The following is a 21,598-nucleotide window of genomic DNA, read 5'->3' on the forward strand; positions in this document are numbered from 1 at the left end:
CGTAACTCTGTATTGAATCACCAGTCACTAACAAAAATTCACACTGCCGTAAACAACCTTGTTGTCGCTAGTGAACCAATTACAACACAAAACGTTGTCGCAATTTCGGGCTACAGAGCGCTGGTTGGGTTCACTCTGAAGTTAGCGGCTCCTCGTGGTACCTACCGTGTATTCCAGTATCCGTGGTCGTAATAAACAAAGATAAATCAAAGCTCGCATGCAGGTATTTACTTATTCGTTCTTTCGTGTGCTATTCGAGAGTGGAAAGGTCGAGAAATGCTATGGAAGTGGTTCTGTGAACCCTCTGCAGCACCTTCATGTAAACTGCAGCGTATTAATTTAAATGTTGTAAATGTAGGTGCTTTTACTTATCATATTCCATTTTCATGAGGACACCAAAGGACCGTTACGCATAGAATAACATTTATGTGAAACTTGATGAGAATCTATTTCTTTTTCTTCTATTTTCAACACTGAACTAACTTTTCTTTGTGTATCACACTGCTTTTCCCTGTCTTCATTTCTTTCTACTATTATCGCTCTAACATTCAGATGGATACCTACACGCTACTCTACAGGAAATTTTCCGTTGGCATTTTTTCCGCTCTATCAGTTGCGTGTCACTTTACTTTGACAGAAAAAGAGACATCGGTTTTCGTTATTTCAGTTTCGACTGACTTTACTTTTCTCTTTACACCTATGACATTAGTATATGACAAACAGTACAACTTTACATGTATAAAAAGTATCTATTATTACTACCAGCATCCTGATTTTTCTGCAGCAACAACCACTGCTGAAGATTCTTACTAATACCAATACGATCACGGAAAAGTTAGTCACTGATCCTTGCAGAATAGTAAAAAGTATGCTACCTTGTGTGAACTCAGTGTTCGTCTTTAGTGTAGTCTAAAATGAACACATACACAGCCTTTTCACTGCTACCGGAATATATCTCGTTTTTCTGTACGCTTCGTACCAGATCGGCCACGCTGCCAGTTCCAGCAATATCCTGCTGCCCCCAAATAGCAAGGCGAAAGACCAGAGCGCATAACCTATCATTCAATGATTCTTCTAGTTCCTTTTAGGTACGCTTGTGGGCATCTCCCTCACTCTTCCCCTACTGGATCAAGCAATCGTAGAGATATCGGGCTTCCTTTTGTTTACAGACCTCACTCGTCTCTGCTGTGGTGTCTGTTGGCTACAGTTAAGCCTTGCTTTTCCTGAGATAGCATCATCTAGAAATTTAGAGTATCAAAGTGGTCTTTTACTGTACGTCGTAAACAGTTTTACTCCTTACAGCCTGCTTACCACTCCATGCCATATCACCAAGTAATGGACATTACCATTGGACATGAACTGCAAGGACGATTTCACCACAGCCGCACCTGATCGTTGCCCTTTTATCAATTGTATTCAAATATATAGTGTGTGTCCCATGCCCGGAAACGTAGTGAACCGGTCCCATACTTGGCTCAAAATGTGTTATCTGAAGTCTCTCGTGTACATAAGGAAGAAACAGAAGCACTTTGCATCATGTACCTGAGGAATTCCATCTCCGCTGCCATTCCTCAAGTATTAAATTCTTTTTTTACTCACGGATTTGTTGCTCGTTCCCCAGAGCTTCGCCCGTTTTTCCGTGTTATTTTTTGTTCAGTCAACAAATGGAAACATTTTTATGATTTGTATTTCCTAGGAGCACTAGCCTATTAATATAGTTAGGACGTCTGTAGATGTACTACTGAAGGCTCCATTGCATCTTAGCTGAATTCCTTGCTGTACGTCCCGCAAAAGAAGATTGAGGATGTGTTAAATGACGATCAGTTCGGCTTTAGGAAAGATAAAGGAAGCAGAGGGGCAGTTCTGACATTGTGGTTGATAATGGAAGCAGGATAAAGAAAAATCAAGACACGTTCATAGGATTTGTCAACCTGGAAAAAGTGTTCGACAATGTCAAATGGTGCAAGATGTTCTAAATTCTGAGAAAAATAGGGATAAGCTATAGATAAGTCGGGTAATACACAATGCGTACAAGAACTAATAGGGAATAATATGCACAAGAATCAATAGCGCACAATAAGAGTGGATGACCAAAAACGAAGTACTCGGATTAAAAACTGTAAAAGGATGAACTCTATTGCCGCTTCTGTTCAGTCTACACATCGAATAAGCAATGATGGAAATAAAAGGAAAATTCGAGAGTGGGATTAAATTTCAAAGTGAAAGGATATCAATGACAAGATTCTCTGACGACATTGCTATACTGAGTGAAAATGAAGAAGAAGTATAGGATCTGCCGAATAAAATGGTTAGTCTAATGAGTAGAAAATATCAACTGAGAGCAAATCGAAGAAAGACGAAAGTAATGAGAAGCAGCAGATATGAGAATAGCGAGAAACGAAACATCTCGTTTAGCGATCACAGAGTAGACGAAGTTAAGGAATTCTGCTACCTGTTTTTGCTGTGCTCTTCAATCCAGAGACTGGTTTGATGCACCTCTCAATGCTACTCTATCCTGCGCAAGACTCTTCATCTCCGAATAACTACTGCAACATACATCCTTCCGAATCTGCTTACTGTATTCCTCTCCTAGTCTCCCTCTATAATTTTTACCCTCCACGCTGCCCTCCAGTACTAAATTGGTGATCCCTTGATGCCTCAGAACGTGTCCTGCCAACCGATACACTCTTCTAGTCAACTTGTGCCAAAAATTACTCTTCTCCCCAACTCTATTCAGCACCTCCTCATAAACCATGGACATTGCCATTGATGGGCAGGCTTGCGTGCCTCAGCGATACAGATAGCCGTACCGTAGGTGCAACCATAACGGAGGGGTATCTGTTGAGAGGCCAGAAAAATGTGTGGTTCCTGAAGGGGGCAGCTGCCTTTTCAGTAGTTGCAGGGGCAACAGTCTGGTTGATTGACTTATCTGGCCTTGTAACACTAACCAAAACGGCCTTGCTGTTCTGGTACTGCGAACGGCTGAAAGCAAGGGAAAACTACAACCGTAATTTTTCCCGATGGAGTACAGCTTTACTGTGTGGTTAAATGATGATGGCGTCCTCTTGGGTAAAATATTGCGGAGGTAAAGTAGTCCCCCATTCGGATCTCCGGGCGGGGACTATTCAAGAGGATGTTGTTGTCAGGAGAAAGAAAACTGGCGTTCTACGGATCGGAGTGTGGAATGTCAAATCCCTTAATCGGGCAGGTACATTAGAAAATTTAAAAAGGCAAATGGATAGGTTAAAGTTAGATATAGTGGGAATTAGTGAAGTTCGGTGGCAGGAGGAACAAGACTTCTGGTCAGGTGACTACAGGGTTATAAACACAAAATCAAATAGGGGTAATGCAGGAGTAGGTTTAATAATGAATAAAAAAAATAGGAGTGCGGGTAAGCTACTACAATCAGCATAGTGAACGCATTATTGTGGCCAAGATAGGCACGAAGCCCACGCCTACCACAGTAGTACAAGTTTATATGCCAACTAGCTCTGCAGATAATGAAGAAATTGATGAAATGTATGATGAGATAAAGAAATTATTCAGGTAGTGAAGGGAGACAATTTAATAGTCATGGGTGAATAGAATTCGGCAGTAGGAAAAGGGAGAGAAGGAAACGTAGTAGGTGAATATGGATTGGGGGTAAGAAATGAAAGAGGAAGCTGTCTGGTAGAATTTTGCACAGAGCACAACTTAATCATAGCTAACACTTGGTTCAAGAATCATAAAACAAGGTTGTATACGTGGAAGAAGCCTGGAGATACTGACAGGTTTCAAATAGATTATATAATGGTAAGACAGAGATTTAGGAACCAGGTTTTAAATTGTAAGACATTTCCAGGGGCGTATGTGGACTCTGACCACAATCTGTAGATTAAAACTGAAGAAACTGCAAAAAAGTGGGAATTTAAGGAGATGGGACCCCGATAAACTGACTAAACCAGATGCTGTACAGAGTTTCAGGGAGAGCATAATGGGAGAAACAAATACAGTAGAAGAAGAATGGGTAGCTTTGAGGGATGAAGTAGTGAAGGCGGCAGAGTATCAAGTAGGTAAAAAGACGATGGCTAGTAGAAATCCTTGAGTAAAAGAAGAATATTGTATTAGTCGATGAAAGGAGAAAACATAAAAATGCAGTAAATGAAACAGGCAAAAAGGAATACAAACGTCTCAAATATAAGATCGACGGGAAGTGCAAAATGGCTAAACAGGGATGGCTAGAGGACAAATGTAAGGATGTAGAGGTATGTCTCACTAGGGGTAAGATAGATACTGCCTACAGGAAAATTAAAGAGACCTTTGGAGAAAAGAGAACCACTTGTATGAATATCAAGAGCTCAGATGGAAACCCAGTTATAAGCAAACAAGGGAAAGCAGAAAGGTGGAAGGAGTATATAGAGGGACGATACAAGGGCGATTTACTCGAGGGCAATGTTATAGAAAGGGAAGAGAATGTAAATGAAGATGAAATTGGAAATACGATACTGCGTGAAGAGTTTGACAGAGCACTGAAGGACCTGAGTCGAAACAAGGCCCCAGGAGTAGACAACATTCCATTAGAACTACTGACGGCCTTGGGAGAGCCAGTTCTAACAAAACTCTACCATCTGGTGAGCAAAATGTATGATACAAGCGAAATACCCTTAGACTTCAAGAAGAATATAATAATTCCAATCCCAAAGAAAGCAGGCGTTGATAGATGTGAAAATTCCCGAACTATCAGTTTAATAAGTCACGGCTGCAAAATACTAACGCGAATTCTTTAGAGATGAATGGAAGAACTGGTAGAAGCCGACCTCGGGGAAGATCAGTTTGGATTCCGTAGAAATATGGGAACACGTGAGGCAATACCGACCCTACGACTTATCTTAGAAGCTAGACTCAGAAAAGGCAAACCAACGTTTCTAGCATTTGTAGACTTGGAGAAAGCTTTTGACAATGTTGACTGGAACACTTTCTTTCAAATTTTGAAGGTGGCAGGGGTAAAACACAGGGAGCGAAAAGCTATTTACAATTTGTACAGAAACCAGATGGCAGTTATAAGAGCCGAGGAACATGTAAGGGAAGCTGTGGTTGAGAAGGGAGTGAGACAGGGTTGTAGCCTCTCCCCGATGTTATTCAATCTGTATATTGAGCAAGCAGTAAAGAAAACAAAAGAAAAATTCGGAGTAGGTATTAAAATCCTTGCAGAAGAAATAAAAACTTTGAGGTTCGCCGATGACATTGTAATTCTGTCAGAGACAGCAAAGGACTTGGAAGAGCAGTTGAACGGAATGGACAGTGCCTTGAAAGGAGGATATAAGATGAACATCAACAAAAGCAAAACGAGGATAATGGAATGTAGTCGAATTAAGTTGGGTGATGCTGAGTGAATTAGATTAGGAAATTAGACACTTAAAGTAGTAAAGGAGTTTTGCTATTTGGAGAGCAAAATAACTGAGGATATAAAATGTAGACTGGCAACGGTAAGGAAAGCTTTTCTGAAGAAGAGAAATTTGTTAACATCGAGTATAAATTTAAGTGTCAGGAAGTCGTTTCTGAAAGTATTTGTATGGACTGTAGCCATGCATGGAAGTGAGACATGGACGATATGTTGTTTGGACAAGAAGAGAATAGAAGCTTTCGAAATGTGGTGCTACAGAAGAATGCTGAAGATTAGATGGGTAGATTACATAACTAATAAGGACGTATTGGACAGAATCGGGGAGAAGACCAGTTTGTGGCACAACTTGACTAGAAGAAGGGATCTGTTGGTAGGTCATGTTATGAGACATCAAGGGGTCAGCAATTTAGTATTGGAGGGCAGCGTGGAGGGTAAAAATCGTAGAGGGTGACAAAGAGATGAATACAGTAAGCAGATTCAGAGAGATGTAGGTTGCAGTAGGCACTGGGAGATGAAGAAGCTTGCACAAGATAGAGTAGCATGGAGAGCTGCATCAAACCAGTCTCAGGACTGAAGATCACAACAACAACAATAACAAATTCCTCATTAGTTACGTGGTCTACCCATATAATCTTCAGCATTCTTCTGTAGCACCACATGTCGAAAGCTTCTATTCTCTTCTTGTCTAAACTAGTCATCGTCCATTTTCACTTCCATACATGGCTACACTCCATACAAATACTTTCAGAAAAGACTTCCTGACATTGAAATCTGTACTCGATGTAAACAAATTTCTGTTCTTCTGAAACGCTTTCCTTGCCATTGCTAGTCTTTACTTTTCATGCAGGTAGTATCCATCTTACCCCTAGTGATACATTTCTTCTCTAGGCATCCCTGCTTAGCCATTTTGTACTTCCTGTCGCTCTCATTTTTGAAACGTTTGCATTCCTTTTCGCCTTCTTCATTTACTGCATTTTTATATTTCCTCCTTTCGTCAATTAAATTCAGTATCTTTTGTTACCCAAGGGGTTTCTACTAGCCCTCGTCTTTTTACCTACTTGATCCTGTGCTGCCTTCACTATTTCACCTCTCAGAGCCACCCATTCTTCTTCTACTATATTCTTGCCCCTTTTCCTTTCATTCGTTACCTAATGCTCTCTCTCTGAAACTCTCTACTGCCTCTGATTCTTTCAGTTCGTCCAGGTCCCATCTCCTTGAATTCATACCTTTTGCAGTTCCCCTGATTTCCAGTAACCCACGATTGACAGCCCAAGGAGGACGTTTAAAAGCAGACTAGCGCTGGCAGAGAGGCATCCCTGTCCAAGAGAAATCTACTAGTACCAATCATAGACCTCAACTGTAGGAAGAAATTTCTGAGAATGTCCGTGAAAGAAAAGAAGATAGCTAATCGTTCCAGTTGCAAATCAGAGGCGGTGGTACACTCTGTAAGTCCTTAAGTAGTTCTTTATATGATCAGAGTATATTTCATAAATAATTTACATGTAAGCATTATTTTGAATATCGTCGCTATGTACTTTGTCTTGCAATATCGTATCTATTAATAATGATGCACTTTTCAGAGATTAAAAATAATGGTCGTGTTAATGCGGCTATAGTAGGTTTTTAAGAAAATAAGTTCCGTCACCTGCCACAACGTCAGCGTACAAAAGTGCCAGAACTGCACAATGGTTAAAGTGGTAGTTTTGTAACACTGTAGGTAGCGCTTTAGAATCATCCACATCTCAAGAATTTAATTCACTGGAAAGAATGAATATAGGGGGACAACGTCTATTGTTGCGTTCAAAGTATACGTAATAACGTGTATTGTCGTTGTTGTGCCTTCAGTCGAAAGACTGGTTTGATACAGATCTCCATGCTGATGGATACTGTGCATGCCCCTTCATCTCACAGTAATTACTGCAAGTCACATCCTTCTGAATCTGCTTACCGTATTCGTCTCTTGGTCTCCCTCTACAATTATTACGCTCCACATCTCCCTCCAATACTAAAATGGCCAACTCTTGATGTCTCAGAACTTGTCCTGTCAACAAATTCCTTCCTCTAGTTATGTTGTACCACAAACGTTTTTCTCCCTAATTCTATTCAGTACCTCATTATTAGTTACGTGATCTACCTATCTAATTTTCGGCATCCTTCTGTAGCACCACATTTCAAAAGTTTCTATTCTCTTCTAGTCTGAATTGTTTATCGTCCAACTTTAACTTCCATTCTTGACTGCACTCCATATAAATACCTCCAATAAAGACTTGATAACACTTACACCTATATTCGATGTTAACATATTTCTCTTCTTCAGAAACACATTTTGGCCGGCCGAAGTGGCCGTGCGGTTAAAGGCGCTGCAGTCTGGAACCGCGAGACCGCTCCGGTCGCAGGTTCGAATCCTGCCTCGGGCATGGATGTTTGTGATGTCCTTAGGTTAGTTAGGTTTAACTAGTTCTAAGTTCTAGGGGACTAATGACCTCAGTAGTTGAGTCCCATAGTGCTCAGAGCCATTTGAACCATTTGAAGAAACACATTTTACATCCTCCCTGATTCGGCCATCATCAGTAATAATACTACCCAAATAGCAAACTCATCTACTACTTTTAGAGTCTTATTTTATAATGTTATTCCCTCAGAATCGCCTGATTTAGTTCTACTACTTTCCATTATCCTTGTTTTGCTTCTGTTGAAGTTCATCTTATGTCCACCTTTCAAGACACTGTGCATTCCATTCAGTTGCTATTTCCAGTCCTTTATTGTCTCTGACACAATGACAGTGCCATCGGCAAACCTCAAGGTTTTTATTTCTTCTATCTGAACTTTACTTTCTTTTCCAAGTTTTTTTTTTTCCTGCTTGCTCTGTGTACAGACTGAATAACATCTGAGATAGGCTATAATCCCGTCTCTCTCCCTTCTCAACAACTGTTTCCCTTTCATGCCCCTGGACTTTACAACTGCCTTCTGGTTTTTGTGTAAGTTTGGTCCCCGTATTTTACCCCTCCTACCTTTAGGGTTTCGAAGATGTTACTCCAGCAAACACTACCAGAAGCTTTCCCTAAGTCTACAAGTGCTATCCTCTAACATAAATCGTATGGTCAGTATTGCCTCGCGTGTTCCTACATTTCTCTGGAATCCAGACTGATCTTCCAAGAAGTCGGCTTCTACCAGTTTTTCCATTCTTGTTAGTACTTTGCAACCATGACTTATTAAATTGATAATTCGGTAACATTCAGGACTGTCAGCACGTGCTTTCTATGGAACAGGAATTATTCTATTCTTCTGAAAATCTGAAGGTATTTCACCTGTCTCATATTATTTGCACACCTAGTGGAATAGTTTTGTCAGGGCTGGCTGTCCCAAGGCTATCAGTAGTTGTGACGAAATATTGACTATTCCAAGGGCCTTGTTTCGACTTAGGCCTTTCACTGCTTTGTGAAATCCATCTCGCAGTATCATAATTTATGTCCCATCTCATCTCTTCCCTTTCTATAATATTGGCTTCAAGTTCATTTCCCTTGTATAATATATTCCGTCTACCTTTCGGCTTTCCTTCCTTTGCGTAGTACGGGTTTTCCATCTGAGCTCGTGATACTCATACAGCTGTTTTCCTGTCCTCCACCTCCGCAGTGAAGTGGGAGATTTGATGTTTCACCGGATTCCTAATATTCATGGTACAATCGTGAAATGGTCGCACGGGAATATCCTCACTTCATCGCTACCTCGGAGACGCTGTTTCCCACCCCTCGTGCGCCGACTATAATATCACGTTCCAACTCACTTAAATCTTGGTACCTGCAATTGTAGCAGCAGTATCTAACAACTGCGCCAGACACTTTTTGTCCCATATAGGCATTGCCGACCGCAAGGCCGTATTTTGCCTGTTTACATATCTCTGTATTTGAATACGCATTCCTATACCAGTTTCTTTGGCACTTCAGTGTAAATGTCGAATGAAATCGACTCTACAGAATTTTGAAGAACTTAAGTACATACCAGGTAACATCATTATATGCATTGACAAGTACGTCGAATAATGCCCGTACAAATGGCAAGCGAAACATGTGCTGTCTTACACAAGAAGTAGACCTGACCAGTAGCTGACTACAGCGATAGCATCAAGGTAACGCTAACGGAGCCATACCGTAAGCTCGTATCGCCATAAGGTAGCATTTCTGTTGACGTGTAAAATGGAAATATTAATATCAAATAATAAATGCTCAGTCAGCACTAATGTGCAAGAAGGTCAATTGTAAAATGCAGTATAATAGTACAAGGCACACCATTTACGACAATTTCATACAGGAGCTCATTGGGTAAGATTTGTTCAAAATTTCAATAGGGGACATCACAGTTAATGCAAAATAAAACAAAGTTAATTAAAATAGTTAATTCGTTTTTACCAGCACAGCTGTGCAAGAGAGTAAACAGTAAAACTGAATGCAATAGTACAGGTTTCGTTAAATAAATATACTGTTACATGTCGTCTTTACGTTTTCAATATGACTTATGAAAACAGTTCATTGATAAAATTAGACGTGGTAATTAAGATTTTCATCAAACAAAGAGAATGTTAAACGAAAGGGTGGTTGGATGGGGACTCATTATTTTTTCCTAATCACAAGTAAACCATTGAAAAAATTAAAGAACAACCCACGATTGCTCGAGATCTGCTCATATGTTAAAAGTTCTCACATATATTTGTTTCAAAATGAATGATAGTAAATCTATACCATTGTTGAACTTCTATTATTTTATTTTAATATTTCCATTTTACACGTCACGAGAAGTCCTGCCATCCAGTGATACGAGCTTACGTTAAGGCTCCATCAGCGGTGTCTCGACGCTCTCACTGTAGTCAGCTACTGGTTAGGTCTACTCGTGTATACGACAGCGCACGTTTTGCTTGACATTTGTACGGGTATTTTTCAGCGTACTTGTCAGTGCATATATTGATCTTATATGATATGTACTTATGTCCTTCAGAGTTGAGTAAAATTAATTTCATTGAAAATTTATGTAATCTCATCTCTTTGGTTTGGCTGTATTGCATGATATTATTATTTGCACTTATTTTTCATCAGCTCACCTGATGGTGGGCTATGACCGAAACGCATCATGAGCGTAATAAAGGATTCAACACCATCTGGATGCGTATTACTTAGATGACTTACTGGCATTTTTAAATTCACTTTCATAATTACTATGAACAATATAAGGAACTATCGACTCTGCGACAACTTCACAGATCTTGCACCTTATACTGGACCCGAAAGCTAACAAAGAAAAAAAATGGTTCAAATGGTTCTGAGCACTATGGGACTCAACTTCTGAGGTCATTAGTCCCCTAGAACTTAGAACTAGTTAAGCCTAACCAACCTAAGGACATCACACACATCCATGCCCGAGGCAGGATTCGAACCTGCGACCGTAGCGGTCTCGCGGTTCCAGACTGCAGCGCCTAGAACCGCACGGCCACTTCGGCCGGCGCTAACAAAGAAACTTTAAGACAGTTATTTAGTATGTGGATCCATTTTAAAAGTGCTAGCATAAACTAGTGATTATATTCGGACAAGATATAGCTAGGAATACTGCGTTAGATTTTTACGATAAACGATGCACGTAATTCGCGCAGAGTCCTCAGAACAGCACTAACGACTTCATCTTATGAACAACAAATGACACAAAATTAAAACAATGTACAGTGGAACAAAAGATTATTATTTCACAGAAATTACACTCGGTAATGTATGAACACAGAGGTGGAAATATCTTCGGAAAAAAGGTCTTCCGAGCGAAATAAATAGTAATTCATTACAAAACTGCATCCCATAGAGGACAAATTTCGAGACACAAGTAAACACAAAAAATCAGAAAATTTATCAAGTCGACTGTGATTACCGCAAGGCGACGTACGTTTACTAAACAATTATAAGCTTCGTAAAACGATAGTGACACTTGAGAAAACTACAAGCAAATGAACCGGTGAAATAACTGTTCCTGATCACGAGAATTTGCGCCACTGTCTCTGATTAAATTTCAAACATCTGCACAGCGTCTCCTGATTTCAGGGCATGTCACACTATTGATGTTGGTTCATCTGTTGGATGCGGACGTTCAGTCTGGTGGTTACACTGGTGTTATGTAGGCTGTGAGCTGGCACAGCGTCTCATTTTCTCTAACACATCATCATACAACAAAAACATGACATTATACTTAGCACATACGAGGTGCGACAATAAAGTAATGAGACTGATTTTGTTTGCAAGATGTGGCAACCCTGCAGGCTTGCGTAGTCACAATATCTTTGACCTTGGTCTATAATCTGCTTCTAGTCCAAGTGGCACATCGATGTAACTGCTCAGTCGTGAGTTGTGCTGTATTAACATGTGTTTGTGTCTCTCGTCACGGAAATGGAACCGCATAATATTGTGCAACAGCATGTCATTTCTTTTGGCGTTAAATTGGGTGAAAACGCGACGACAACCTACAGTAAGTTTCAGAAGGCTTTTGGAGAGGAGGTTATGTCAAAAGCTCAAGTTTTTTGTTGGCATAAAATGTTTAGTGAAGGCAGAACGAATGTTGAAGATGAAGACCGCAATGGACGACCATCAACCTCACGCACAAATGTCAACTTGGCCAGGGTGCGTGAACTCGTACGATTTGATCGAAGATTATCCGTGAAAATGATTGCAGGAGAACTGAACATCAATCGAGAAACAGTTCGTCTAATAATAACTAAAGATCTTGGTATGAGAAAGATTGGATTCTGCATCACGAAAATACGCCATCCCATACTGCTCTGTCAATACAGAAATTTTTAACCTCAAAACAAACTTCAGTACTACCACAGCCACCTTATTCACCAGATATCGCTCAGTGCGACTTTTTTCTATCTCCAAGAGTCAAAACGGCGGTCAAGGGACACCATTTTCAAATAACACAATATGTCCAAAAAGCTGTGACGAGGGTCTTGGAGGATATTACAGAAGATGAGTTCCAGAAATGTTACCCTCAATGGCAAAAGCGCTGGAAAAAGTGGTCGCAATCAGAAGGGAACTACTTTGAAGGAGACAACACTAAACTTGACTAAAACCGTAATCAACATTTTTTTCACATCAGTCTCATTACTTTATGGTAGCACCTTGTATTCATCACAAGCACCTAGTAGGAAGTGATATACCTAACATACAATACTCGTAGACCGTGTCCCAGTAATCTTTTTTAGTATTCAGACTAGTATTTTAAGAGATTTTCAAATGGTTTCTCACATAAATTGTGTTAAGTTGCACACAGTACATTCAACACTTCCAGCGGATTTCCAATGGTATTGCCTTTTGAGATTGAACATCAGATGGACTGCGAAACATGGAGCTCAGTATCACCCCAAGTAAGATGAACATAGATACTTTATGGAAGCCTCTTGAGAGTAGAACTGTCTTGCTTAGAATAGTGCAAACACGGATAAATGGAAGATGTGCTGTTCTTGATTTCGGTCACTCTATATTTCTGAGATCGCAGTTTATAGCTTAACATAAGCAGAGCGAATGTCTTGCATCCACAGGAGTTGCAAATAGCTCTAGACACGATCTATAATAGATCAACAAAAGTCTTATCAGTGTGATTCAGTTGGTAGAGTACCAGCGGTTGTTATAGTAGTATATTTATTCGACAGATTCAAACAGGCAGTCCCTTAGCGAAATCATTAAGATTGTTGTCGGCACTCCATGCCAGGGTGGTTAAATAAAGATGCAAGTGCATATTTCTCCTAGTATTGTCCCACTACGCATGACAGTAACAAGAGTTTGATAACCATACTTGATGAACCAGTGAGCTACACAGTTTAAAAGTTATGGTCAGTGGTCTTCTCCTGGCAACCAGAGAGCTTCCTGCCATTTTACACTTGGAGTAAGTTAATGTCTCGCCATTTTAAACTTAGGGTAATCCAGCTCATGGTTTCTAAACTGAAGTTACGGGATGGGGAGAGTTTGTTTAGATCTCTATTTACACTAATAATAAATCTGTAAAAACGTAGAGTTCGTACACTGAAACTGCTGTTGCAGCCTTCAGTCCAAAGATTGGTTTGATGCTACTCTATGCTACTCTATCATGTGCAAGCCTCTTCATCTTCGAATAACTACGTCAACCTTCACCCTTCTGAGTCTTATTACTGTATTTATCTCTTGGACTCCCTCAACAATTTTAACCTCAGACACTTCCCTCCAAATCTACATTGTTGATCCTCGATGTCGGAGAATGTCTATCAACCGATCCCTTCTTTTAGTCAAGTTTTGTTACGAATTTCTTGTCACCCCAGTTCAACTCAATACCTCCTCATTAGTTATGTGACCTAACCAAGTAATCTTCAGCAGTATTCTGTAGCATCATATTTCGAAAGCTTCTATTCTCTTCTTGTCCAAACTGTTTATCGTCCACGTTTCACTTCAATACAAGGCTACACTCTGAACAAATACCTTCACCAAAGAATACCGAACATCTAAGTCTATATTCCATTATAACAAATTTCTCTTCTTCAGAAACGCTTTCCTTTTCATTGCCATTCTACATTTCATATACTACTTAGGCCATCATCAGTTATTTTTCTGCCCAAATAGCAAAACCTATCTACTACCTTAAGTGTCTAGTTTCCTAATCTGATTTCATCAGCATCACCCAGTTTAATGCCACTACATACCATTATCCCTGTCTTGCTTTTTTTTATATTCATCATATATCCTCCTTTCAAGGCACTGTCCATTCCGTTCAACTGCTCTTCCAAGTCTTTTTGCTGTATCTGACAGAATTGCAATGTCATCGGCAAATCTCAAGGTTTTTATTTCTTTTCCCTGGACTTTAATTCCCACTCCAAATTTTTGTTTGGTTTCCTTTCCTGCTTGCTCAGAGTTCAGATTGAATAACATCGGTGATTAGTTACAACCCTGTCTCACTCCCTTCCCATCCACTGCTTCCCTTTCATGCCCCTCGACTCTTATGACTGCCATCTGGTTTCTGTACAAATTGTAAATAGCCTTTCGCTCCCTGTATTTTACCCCTGCTACCTCCAGAATCTCAAAGGGTGAATTCCAGTCATCATTGACAAAAGCTTTCTGTAGGCCTACAAATACTATAAACGTAGATTTGTCTGTTCTTAACCTATCTTCTAAGATAAGTCGTAGGGTCAGTATTGCCTCACGTGTTCCTACATTTCACCGGAATCCACGTTCATCTAACACTGGCCTCGCATTCGGGAGGACGACGGTTCAATCCCGCGTTCGGCCATCCTGATTTAGGTTCTCCGTGATTTCCCTAAATCGCTCCAGGCAAATGCCGGGATGGTCCCTTTGAAAGGGCACGGCCGACTTCCTTCCTGTCCTTCCCTAATCCGATGGGACCGATGACCTCGCTGTTTGGTCTCTCCCCCAAAACTACCCAACCCCACGTTTATCTTCCCCGAGGTCGGCTTCTACCAGTTTGTCCATTCTTCTGCAAGCAACTCGTGTCAGTATTTTGCAACCATGACTTATTAAACTGATAGTTCATTAATTTTGACTATTGTCAGCAACTGCTTTTTGTCGATTCGAATTATAACATTCTTCTTAAGTCCGAGGGGTTTTCGCCTGTCTCATACATCTTGCTCACCAGATGGATGAATTTTTTCATCGCTGGGTCTCCAAGGCTACCAGTAGTATGTCTACTCCTGATGTGTTGTTTCAGAGCTCTGGCAAATTCTTCTCCCAGGACCATATCTCTCATTTCATTTTCATCTACATCCACTTCTGTTTCTATAATATAGCCTTCGATTTATCTATCTTGCATAAACCTACTATATACTTCTTCCACCTTTTAGCTTTCCCTTCTTTGCGTAGGACTAGTTTTCCATCTCAGCTCTTGACATTCGTATAGCTGCCACACTTTTCTCTCAAATGTCTCTTTCATTTTCCTGTAGTCGGTATCTATCTTTCCCCTCGAGAAATATGCTTCTGAATACTTGCATTTGTTCTCTAGTCATTCGTGCTTATCCATTTTCTGCTTCCTGACAATCTCATTTTTTAAACGTTTATATTCCCTTTCACTTGCTTCATTTTCTGCATTTTTATATTTTCTCCCTTCATCAGTTAAATTCAATATCTCTTGTGTGATCCAAGGATTTCTACTAGCCCTTATCTTTTTACCTATTTGATCCTCTGCTACTTTCACTATTTCATCCCTTAAAACTACCCATTCGTCTTCTTCTGTATTCCTTTCATCTGTTCTAGTCAACCGTTTCTGTCTCTGAAACTCTCGACAATCTCTCGTTCTTTAACTTATCCAGATACCAGCTCCTTAATTTCTTACTGTTTGCAATTTCTTCAGTTTTAATCTGCCGTTCATAACCAATAAATTGTGGTCAGAGTCCACATCTGCCCCTGGAATCGTCATGCAATTTAAAATCTGTTTCCTAAAGCTCTGTCTTACCACTATATAATCAATCTGAAACCTTCCAGTGTCTCCAGGTCTATTTCACGTATAGAACCTTCTTTTGCGATTCATTAACCAAGTGCGTGCGATGATTAAATTATGCTCTGTGCAAACTTGTATCAGGCGGCTTCCCCTTTCATTCCTTTCCCTGAGTCCATATTCACCTACCAACTTTTACTTCTCTTCCTTTTCCTTCTATCGAATTCCAGTCCCCAATCACAATTAAATTTTCATCCCCTTTAAGTATCAGCATAATTTCTTTCATCTCATCATACATTTCTTAAATCTCTAGCTCTGCCTGTATGAGTGTGAATAATAACAGACATATATAGCCCGTGACAGGACGATTCTTATGGACTGTATATATAAACGACCTAGAGGAAGAAGCTTCATGAGGTTGTTCGTGTATGATGCTGTTACATAAAAGAAATTGCAACGCTAGAGAAGTGTAACGAAATGCAGAAACACCTGCAGATCGACGCTGGGAGAAGGGGTCTGCAGATGATCCTCTGCACAAATAAATGTAACATTTTGCACATAAATTGTTGGAAATACCCATTATTGTTTGATTAACGATTGCAGAATAATATTGGATGTGTTCACATGTGTTAAAAATCTGCGCACGGAGCGTAAAGTGGAACAATCACGAAAAACTAATCACAAGAAAGATACAGGCCAGGGTGTGATTCACTGGAAAATCCTCAGGAAGTGCAGTCCACCAACGAAGGAGGGCGCTTACAAAGCTAACACCGATCGATGCTCGAATATTGCTCGTCAGCATAATACACATACCAGTCAGGATTGACAGAAGAAGCACAGAAAAGCCAAAGAAGAGCAACACGCTACGTGACAGGTTCGTTTAGTAAACTCGAAAACTTCATGAAAATCCTCATCGAACTCCACTGATAGACGCTATAAGAGAGGTGTTGTGATTTACGTTGCGGTCCACTGTTAAAATTCCGTGATAGTATTTTCCTTGAAGAGTCAACCAAAACATTGCTTCCTTCAATGTATATTTCCCAAAAGACCCTAAAGGTAAAATTACAGAGTTTCGAGCTGAAACGAAGGGTTATCAACAATCTTTCTTCTTGTATACTATTTGCGACTAGACCAGGAACCACGGAAAGTGAGAGTGGTGCACAAGATAACCCCCGCCGCACTCCATAAGGTGGTTTTCTGAGTATAGACGAAGAAGTACTAGACTTTTAGTTTTGCCTTTCGTTTGGTGGTTCATACCTTTTCTTCAAGGAAAGCAGAAGCCAAACGACGTGTAGCGTGTATTCCACTAGCCCTAAACCGCCGCCATTTGACAATTAAGTGGTGTCAAGCGAGAGCTCATTGGAGGGCAGGGTAGAGGCCTGATGTGTTTTTTAATGAAAGCTGGTTCTGCCTCTGTGCCAGTGATGGCTGTGTGTTGTTTAGAAGGGGACAAGTTGAGGCCTGCAACCAGTCTGTGAACGGACGCCCAGAGTTATGATCTGAGATGCCACTTCGTGTAACAGCAGGAGCACTCTCGTGGTTGTCGCACGCACCCTGACTGAAAATTTGTACGTCGGTCTGGTGATTCGACCTGTTGTGCTGCCAGTAACGGACAGCATTCCATCCGGTGTTTTCCAACGGGATAACGCTCGCCCACATACCGCAGTTGTAACCCAACATACGAGTTGACATGTTGCCTCGGACTTCTCGATCACCAGATCTGTTTCCAGTCGAGCACATATGGGACATCATCGAACGACAACTCCAGAATCATCCACAACCATCATTAACCATCCCTGTATTGACCGACCAAGTGCAACATACATGAAACTCCATCCCACAAGCTGAAATCCGGCACCAGAACAACACAATGCATGCACGTTTCTATGCTTGCTTCCAACTTTCTGGCTGTTACACCGGTTGTTAATGTACCAGCATTTCGAATTTGTAATGTCTTATCTCTCTCTTACATTTACCCTTTCAGACCCTCTAGCTACAGTTGTGTACATTATCTTTTACTGTGTCTTAGGTGCAACAGAAGGTGCATAATTGTAATGCTGAATCTTTTCATCATGACCAAGTACTGCCAAGTGTTTGAATGAAAAAATTAGAAAGTGAATGTAGCAGTGCGCGGCACCTCGTGACCACCAGAAAACAGCGCTGTTGTTGGTTCGCTGTATTGCATTGTGTAATTGAATATTTTTGTTTTTATTTTGCATGTTAATTGTTGAATGATCATTTTACTATTTATTACAATAGAGAGAATTACATAATTAGTTATTTTAGTCCACAAAATGAAGCAAGAGTACAAAGTACGTTTTGATAAGGGGTTCACATTTTTGTATAAATCTTGCGTATAAAATCATTAAAAAATCAGACCTGAAATGGTTAACCTGTAGTCTTGCAATGCTAATCATTTAAATACACTACTGGCCATTAAAATTGCTACACCAAGAAGAAATGCAGATGATAAACGGGTATTCATTGGACAATTATATTATACTGGAGTTGACATGTGATTACATTTTCACGCGATTTGGGTGCATAGATCCTGAAAAATCAGTACGCAGAAAAGCGACCTCTAGCCGTAATAACGGCCTTGATTCGCCTGGGCATTGAGTCAAACAGAGCTTGGATGGCGTGTACAGGTACAGCTGCCCAAGCAGCTTCAACACGATACCACATTTCATCAAGAGTAGTGACTGGCGTATTGTGACAAGCCAGTTGCTCGGTCACCATTGACCAGACGTTTTCAGTTGGTGAGAGATCTGGAGAATGTGCTGGCCAGGGCAGCAGTCGAACATTTTCTGTATCCAAAAAGGCCCGTGCAGGACCTACAACATGCGGTCGGACGTTACCCTGCTGAAATGTAGGGTTTCGCAGGGATGACGTTTTGCCATTCGTGCACCCAGGTTCGTCGTTGAGTACACCATCGCAGGCGCTCCTGTCTGTGATGCAGCGTCAAGGGTAACAGCAGCCACGGTCTCCGAGCTGATAGTCCATGCTGCTGCAAACGTCGTCCAACTGTTCGTGCAGATGGTTGTTGTCTTGCAAACGTCCCCATCTGATGACTCAGGGATCGAGACGTGGCTGCACGATCCGTTACAGCCATGCGGATAAGATGCCTGTCATCTCGACTGCTAGTGATACGAGGCCGTTGGGATCCAGCACGGCGTTCCGTATTACCCTCCTGAACCCACCGATTCCATATTCTGCTAACAGTCATTGGACCTTGACCAAAGCGAGCAGCAATGTCGCGATACGATAAGCCGCAATCGCAATAGGCTACAGTCCGACCTTTATCAAAGTCGGAAACGTGATGGTACGCATTTCTCCTCTTTACACGAGGCATCACAACAACGTTTCACCAGGCAACGCCAGTCAACTGCTGTTTGTGTATGAGAAATCGGTTGGAAACACTCCTCATGTCAGCACGTTGTAGGTGTCGCCAGCGGCGCCCACCTTGTGTGAATGCTCTGAAAATCTAATCATTTTCATATCACAGCATCTTCTTCCTGTCGGTTAAATTTCGCATCTGTAGCACGTCATCTTCGTGGTGTAGCAATTTTAATGGCCAGTAGTGTATGTTACCTAGACAAATTTACTCCCGAAATTTCATTACTTTACATTATCTTCTTTTAGTGTCGTGATTGTTTTCTGTCAGTGCATTCGGGTGTAGGAAGAGCGGCTCACCAAGTGCAAGGCCATGTAGGAGGCGCAGCGGAAGGCGAGGAAGCGGCAGTGCGAGTTGATGGACTCGGTGAAGAGGCGGGGCGCGCGCGAGTGCGAGCACACGGTGAAGTCGGCGGCGGCCGACACGACGCCCCTGACTCCCTTTCTGAGCGCCGCCTCCGGCACCTTCCACAGCTCGCAGCCCGGCTGGTAGCGGCCCGCGTTCGGGAAGAAGTCCAGGTGGCCCACCGGCTGCCGCATGCCCAGGCCTGCGGCAGTCAGCACGCAGCCGCAGTGAATTAACGACGAGGCTGCCACTGCGTCACCGGTCAACTGGTAACACTTCCACCACTTAATTGCTCCTGTTGTAATATTCAGTGTTAGTCTGTCCTGTGCAAGCATCTTCATCCTTGCATGGCAGCTGCCACAAACATCCATTCAGAGTTGCTTACTGTATTCAAACCTTTGTCTCCACGATAACTTTTGCCGCCCCCCCCCCCCCCCCCCACATACACACTTGTTTCTACTATCAAACTGACAGTTCCATGGTAGAGTACGTGCAGAATATGGTGGCCAATGCACACTGACCAGTTTTCGTCCAAATCGCTGAGCGAGTTCAGTCGTTTGTTCAGAAGAGGAGGCCGACATTATTTGCCGGATTCCAACGGTCGGCGACGATTGTGTCGGGACGAACGCCCTGCAGTCTTTCTAAAACGATTTTACAAAAAGTATTACATAGAGAAAATTCATTTTTGCGTTACTTAAAGCTCCATATATCAGCTTCATAATGACGTGCCCTTCATTTCGTTAATGGTCTGTGTTATTTGCATTTAAGTAAGACATTTCGCGAAATTCCAAAAAGTTTGCAAAGAAAAATAAAGGTTACTATGATTTTGCGTTTGGTGTACATAACATGATATGAGACTTAGGTACCATTTTTCTTTAGACTTCAGTGGAAGTTTCTGTCACTAATCTCGAGAAAACTGAACTGTTGTAGCATACTCATTTGCGATAGCACGGCCGGCCGAAGTGGCCGTGCGGTTAAAGGCGCTGCAGTCTGGAACCGCAAGACCGCTACGGTCGTAAGTTCGAATCCTGCCTCGGGTATGGATGTTTGTGATGTCCTTAGGTTAGTTAGGTTTAACTAGTTCTAAGTTCTAGGGGACTAATGACCTCAGCAGTTGAGTCCCATAGTGCTCAGAGCCATTTTTTTGCGATAGCACGCGGCAGCAATAAGGCCAGAATGAGATACCAACAGCATTCCTTATATTGCATAAAGGGTTTGAGATATCAAAATGAGATTTTGGCAAATGACAGGACGCTAAAAGGAGAGTATTTTTCCAGATGTTTGTTATGTAAAACTTCATTATCTGCCGCGTTATTTATCTAACATCAGATTTTTTCAATGAAATAATGTAATTTTTAAGGGCTATCGATAGCTGTTGAAACGAGAAATGTCGGTTTTGGAACAACATAAGTGGAGATATTACTCGTTTATTTTTGTTCAGATAATGTGCTTTCTCATAAGCTAGTGACCTTACATTTGCTCAGTTCCTCACTTAATAAACTTAATAAACCACTATTTCAGAATTTTCTCGTAGTTGCGTCTCCAAAAAATGTTAGTTAGACGATATTGTGTAAACTCCGCCGTGTTTTGTCACAAGAAGCATATTTTAACATGACAACAAGAGAAATGTAGATTTTAGTAAAATTTGCCACTCATGACCCTTCTCTGAAAAATATAAATAGTTAACAAGCCATATGAAAACAAATCGCTGGTTTTTAGATACTAACGAAAGCAGAGATAAAAGTAGATCTTGCAGAATGGTCACCATGCAGGTGTGGGCGTCGAGGGACTGCACTTAACATTTACAAAAAGTGTGATCGTAGGTTTTAGTTTAGAACGGCACTTCCCCTTCGGCGCTCGGCATTTCCCTGACAGAGCCGCCACTACTGCTCTTGCCACACGTGCCCTGCTGGTTGCGCATCTACCGGCCACGTTATTCTCCGTGCACATTACCCCACGACGTGTCCTATCAACCACTTCTTTCCCCTAGTGAAGATCTGTCGAAAATTTCTTTTCTCTCACATTTTCATTCAGTA

The 21,598-nt window shown here is 41.3% G+C and overlaps 1 protein-coding gene across 1 annotated transcript in view; it reads right to left on the reverse strand.

Annotated features, from left to right (window-relative positions):
• Positions 1-21,598, reverse strand: part of LOC126263161 (pancreatic triacylglycerol lipase-like) — a 268,537-nt gene that overhangs the window by 95,611 nt on the left and 151,328 nt on the right. Inside the window, exon 7 of the mRNA XM_049960238.1 lies at positions 19,517-19,764. Coding sequence (XP_049816195.1) covers positions 19,517-19,764 — 248 coding nt within the window. The remainder of the gene's footprint in view (positions 1-19,516; positions 19,765-21,598) is intronic.

This window comes from Schistocerca nitens, chromosome 1, assembly GCF_023898315.1.
Source record: "Schistocerca nitens isolate TAMUIC-IGC-003100 chromosome 1, iqSchNite1.1, whole genome shotgun sequence".
NCBI classification, from domain to species: domain Eukaryota; kingdom Metazoa; phylum Arthropoda; class Insecta; order Orthoptera; family Acrididae; genus Schistocerca; species Schistocerca nitens.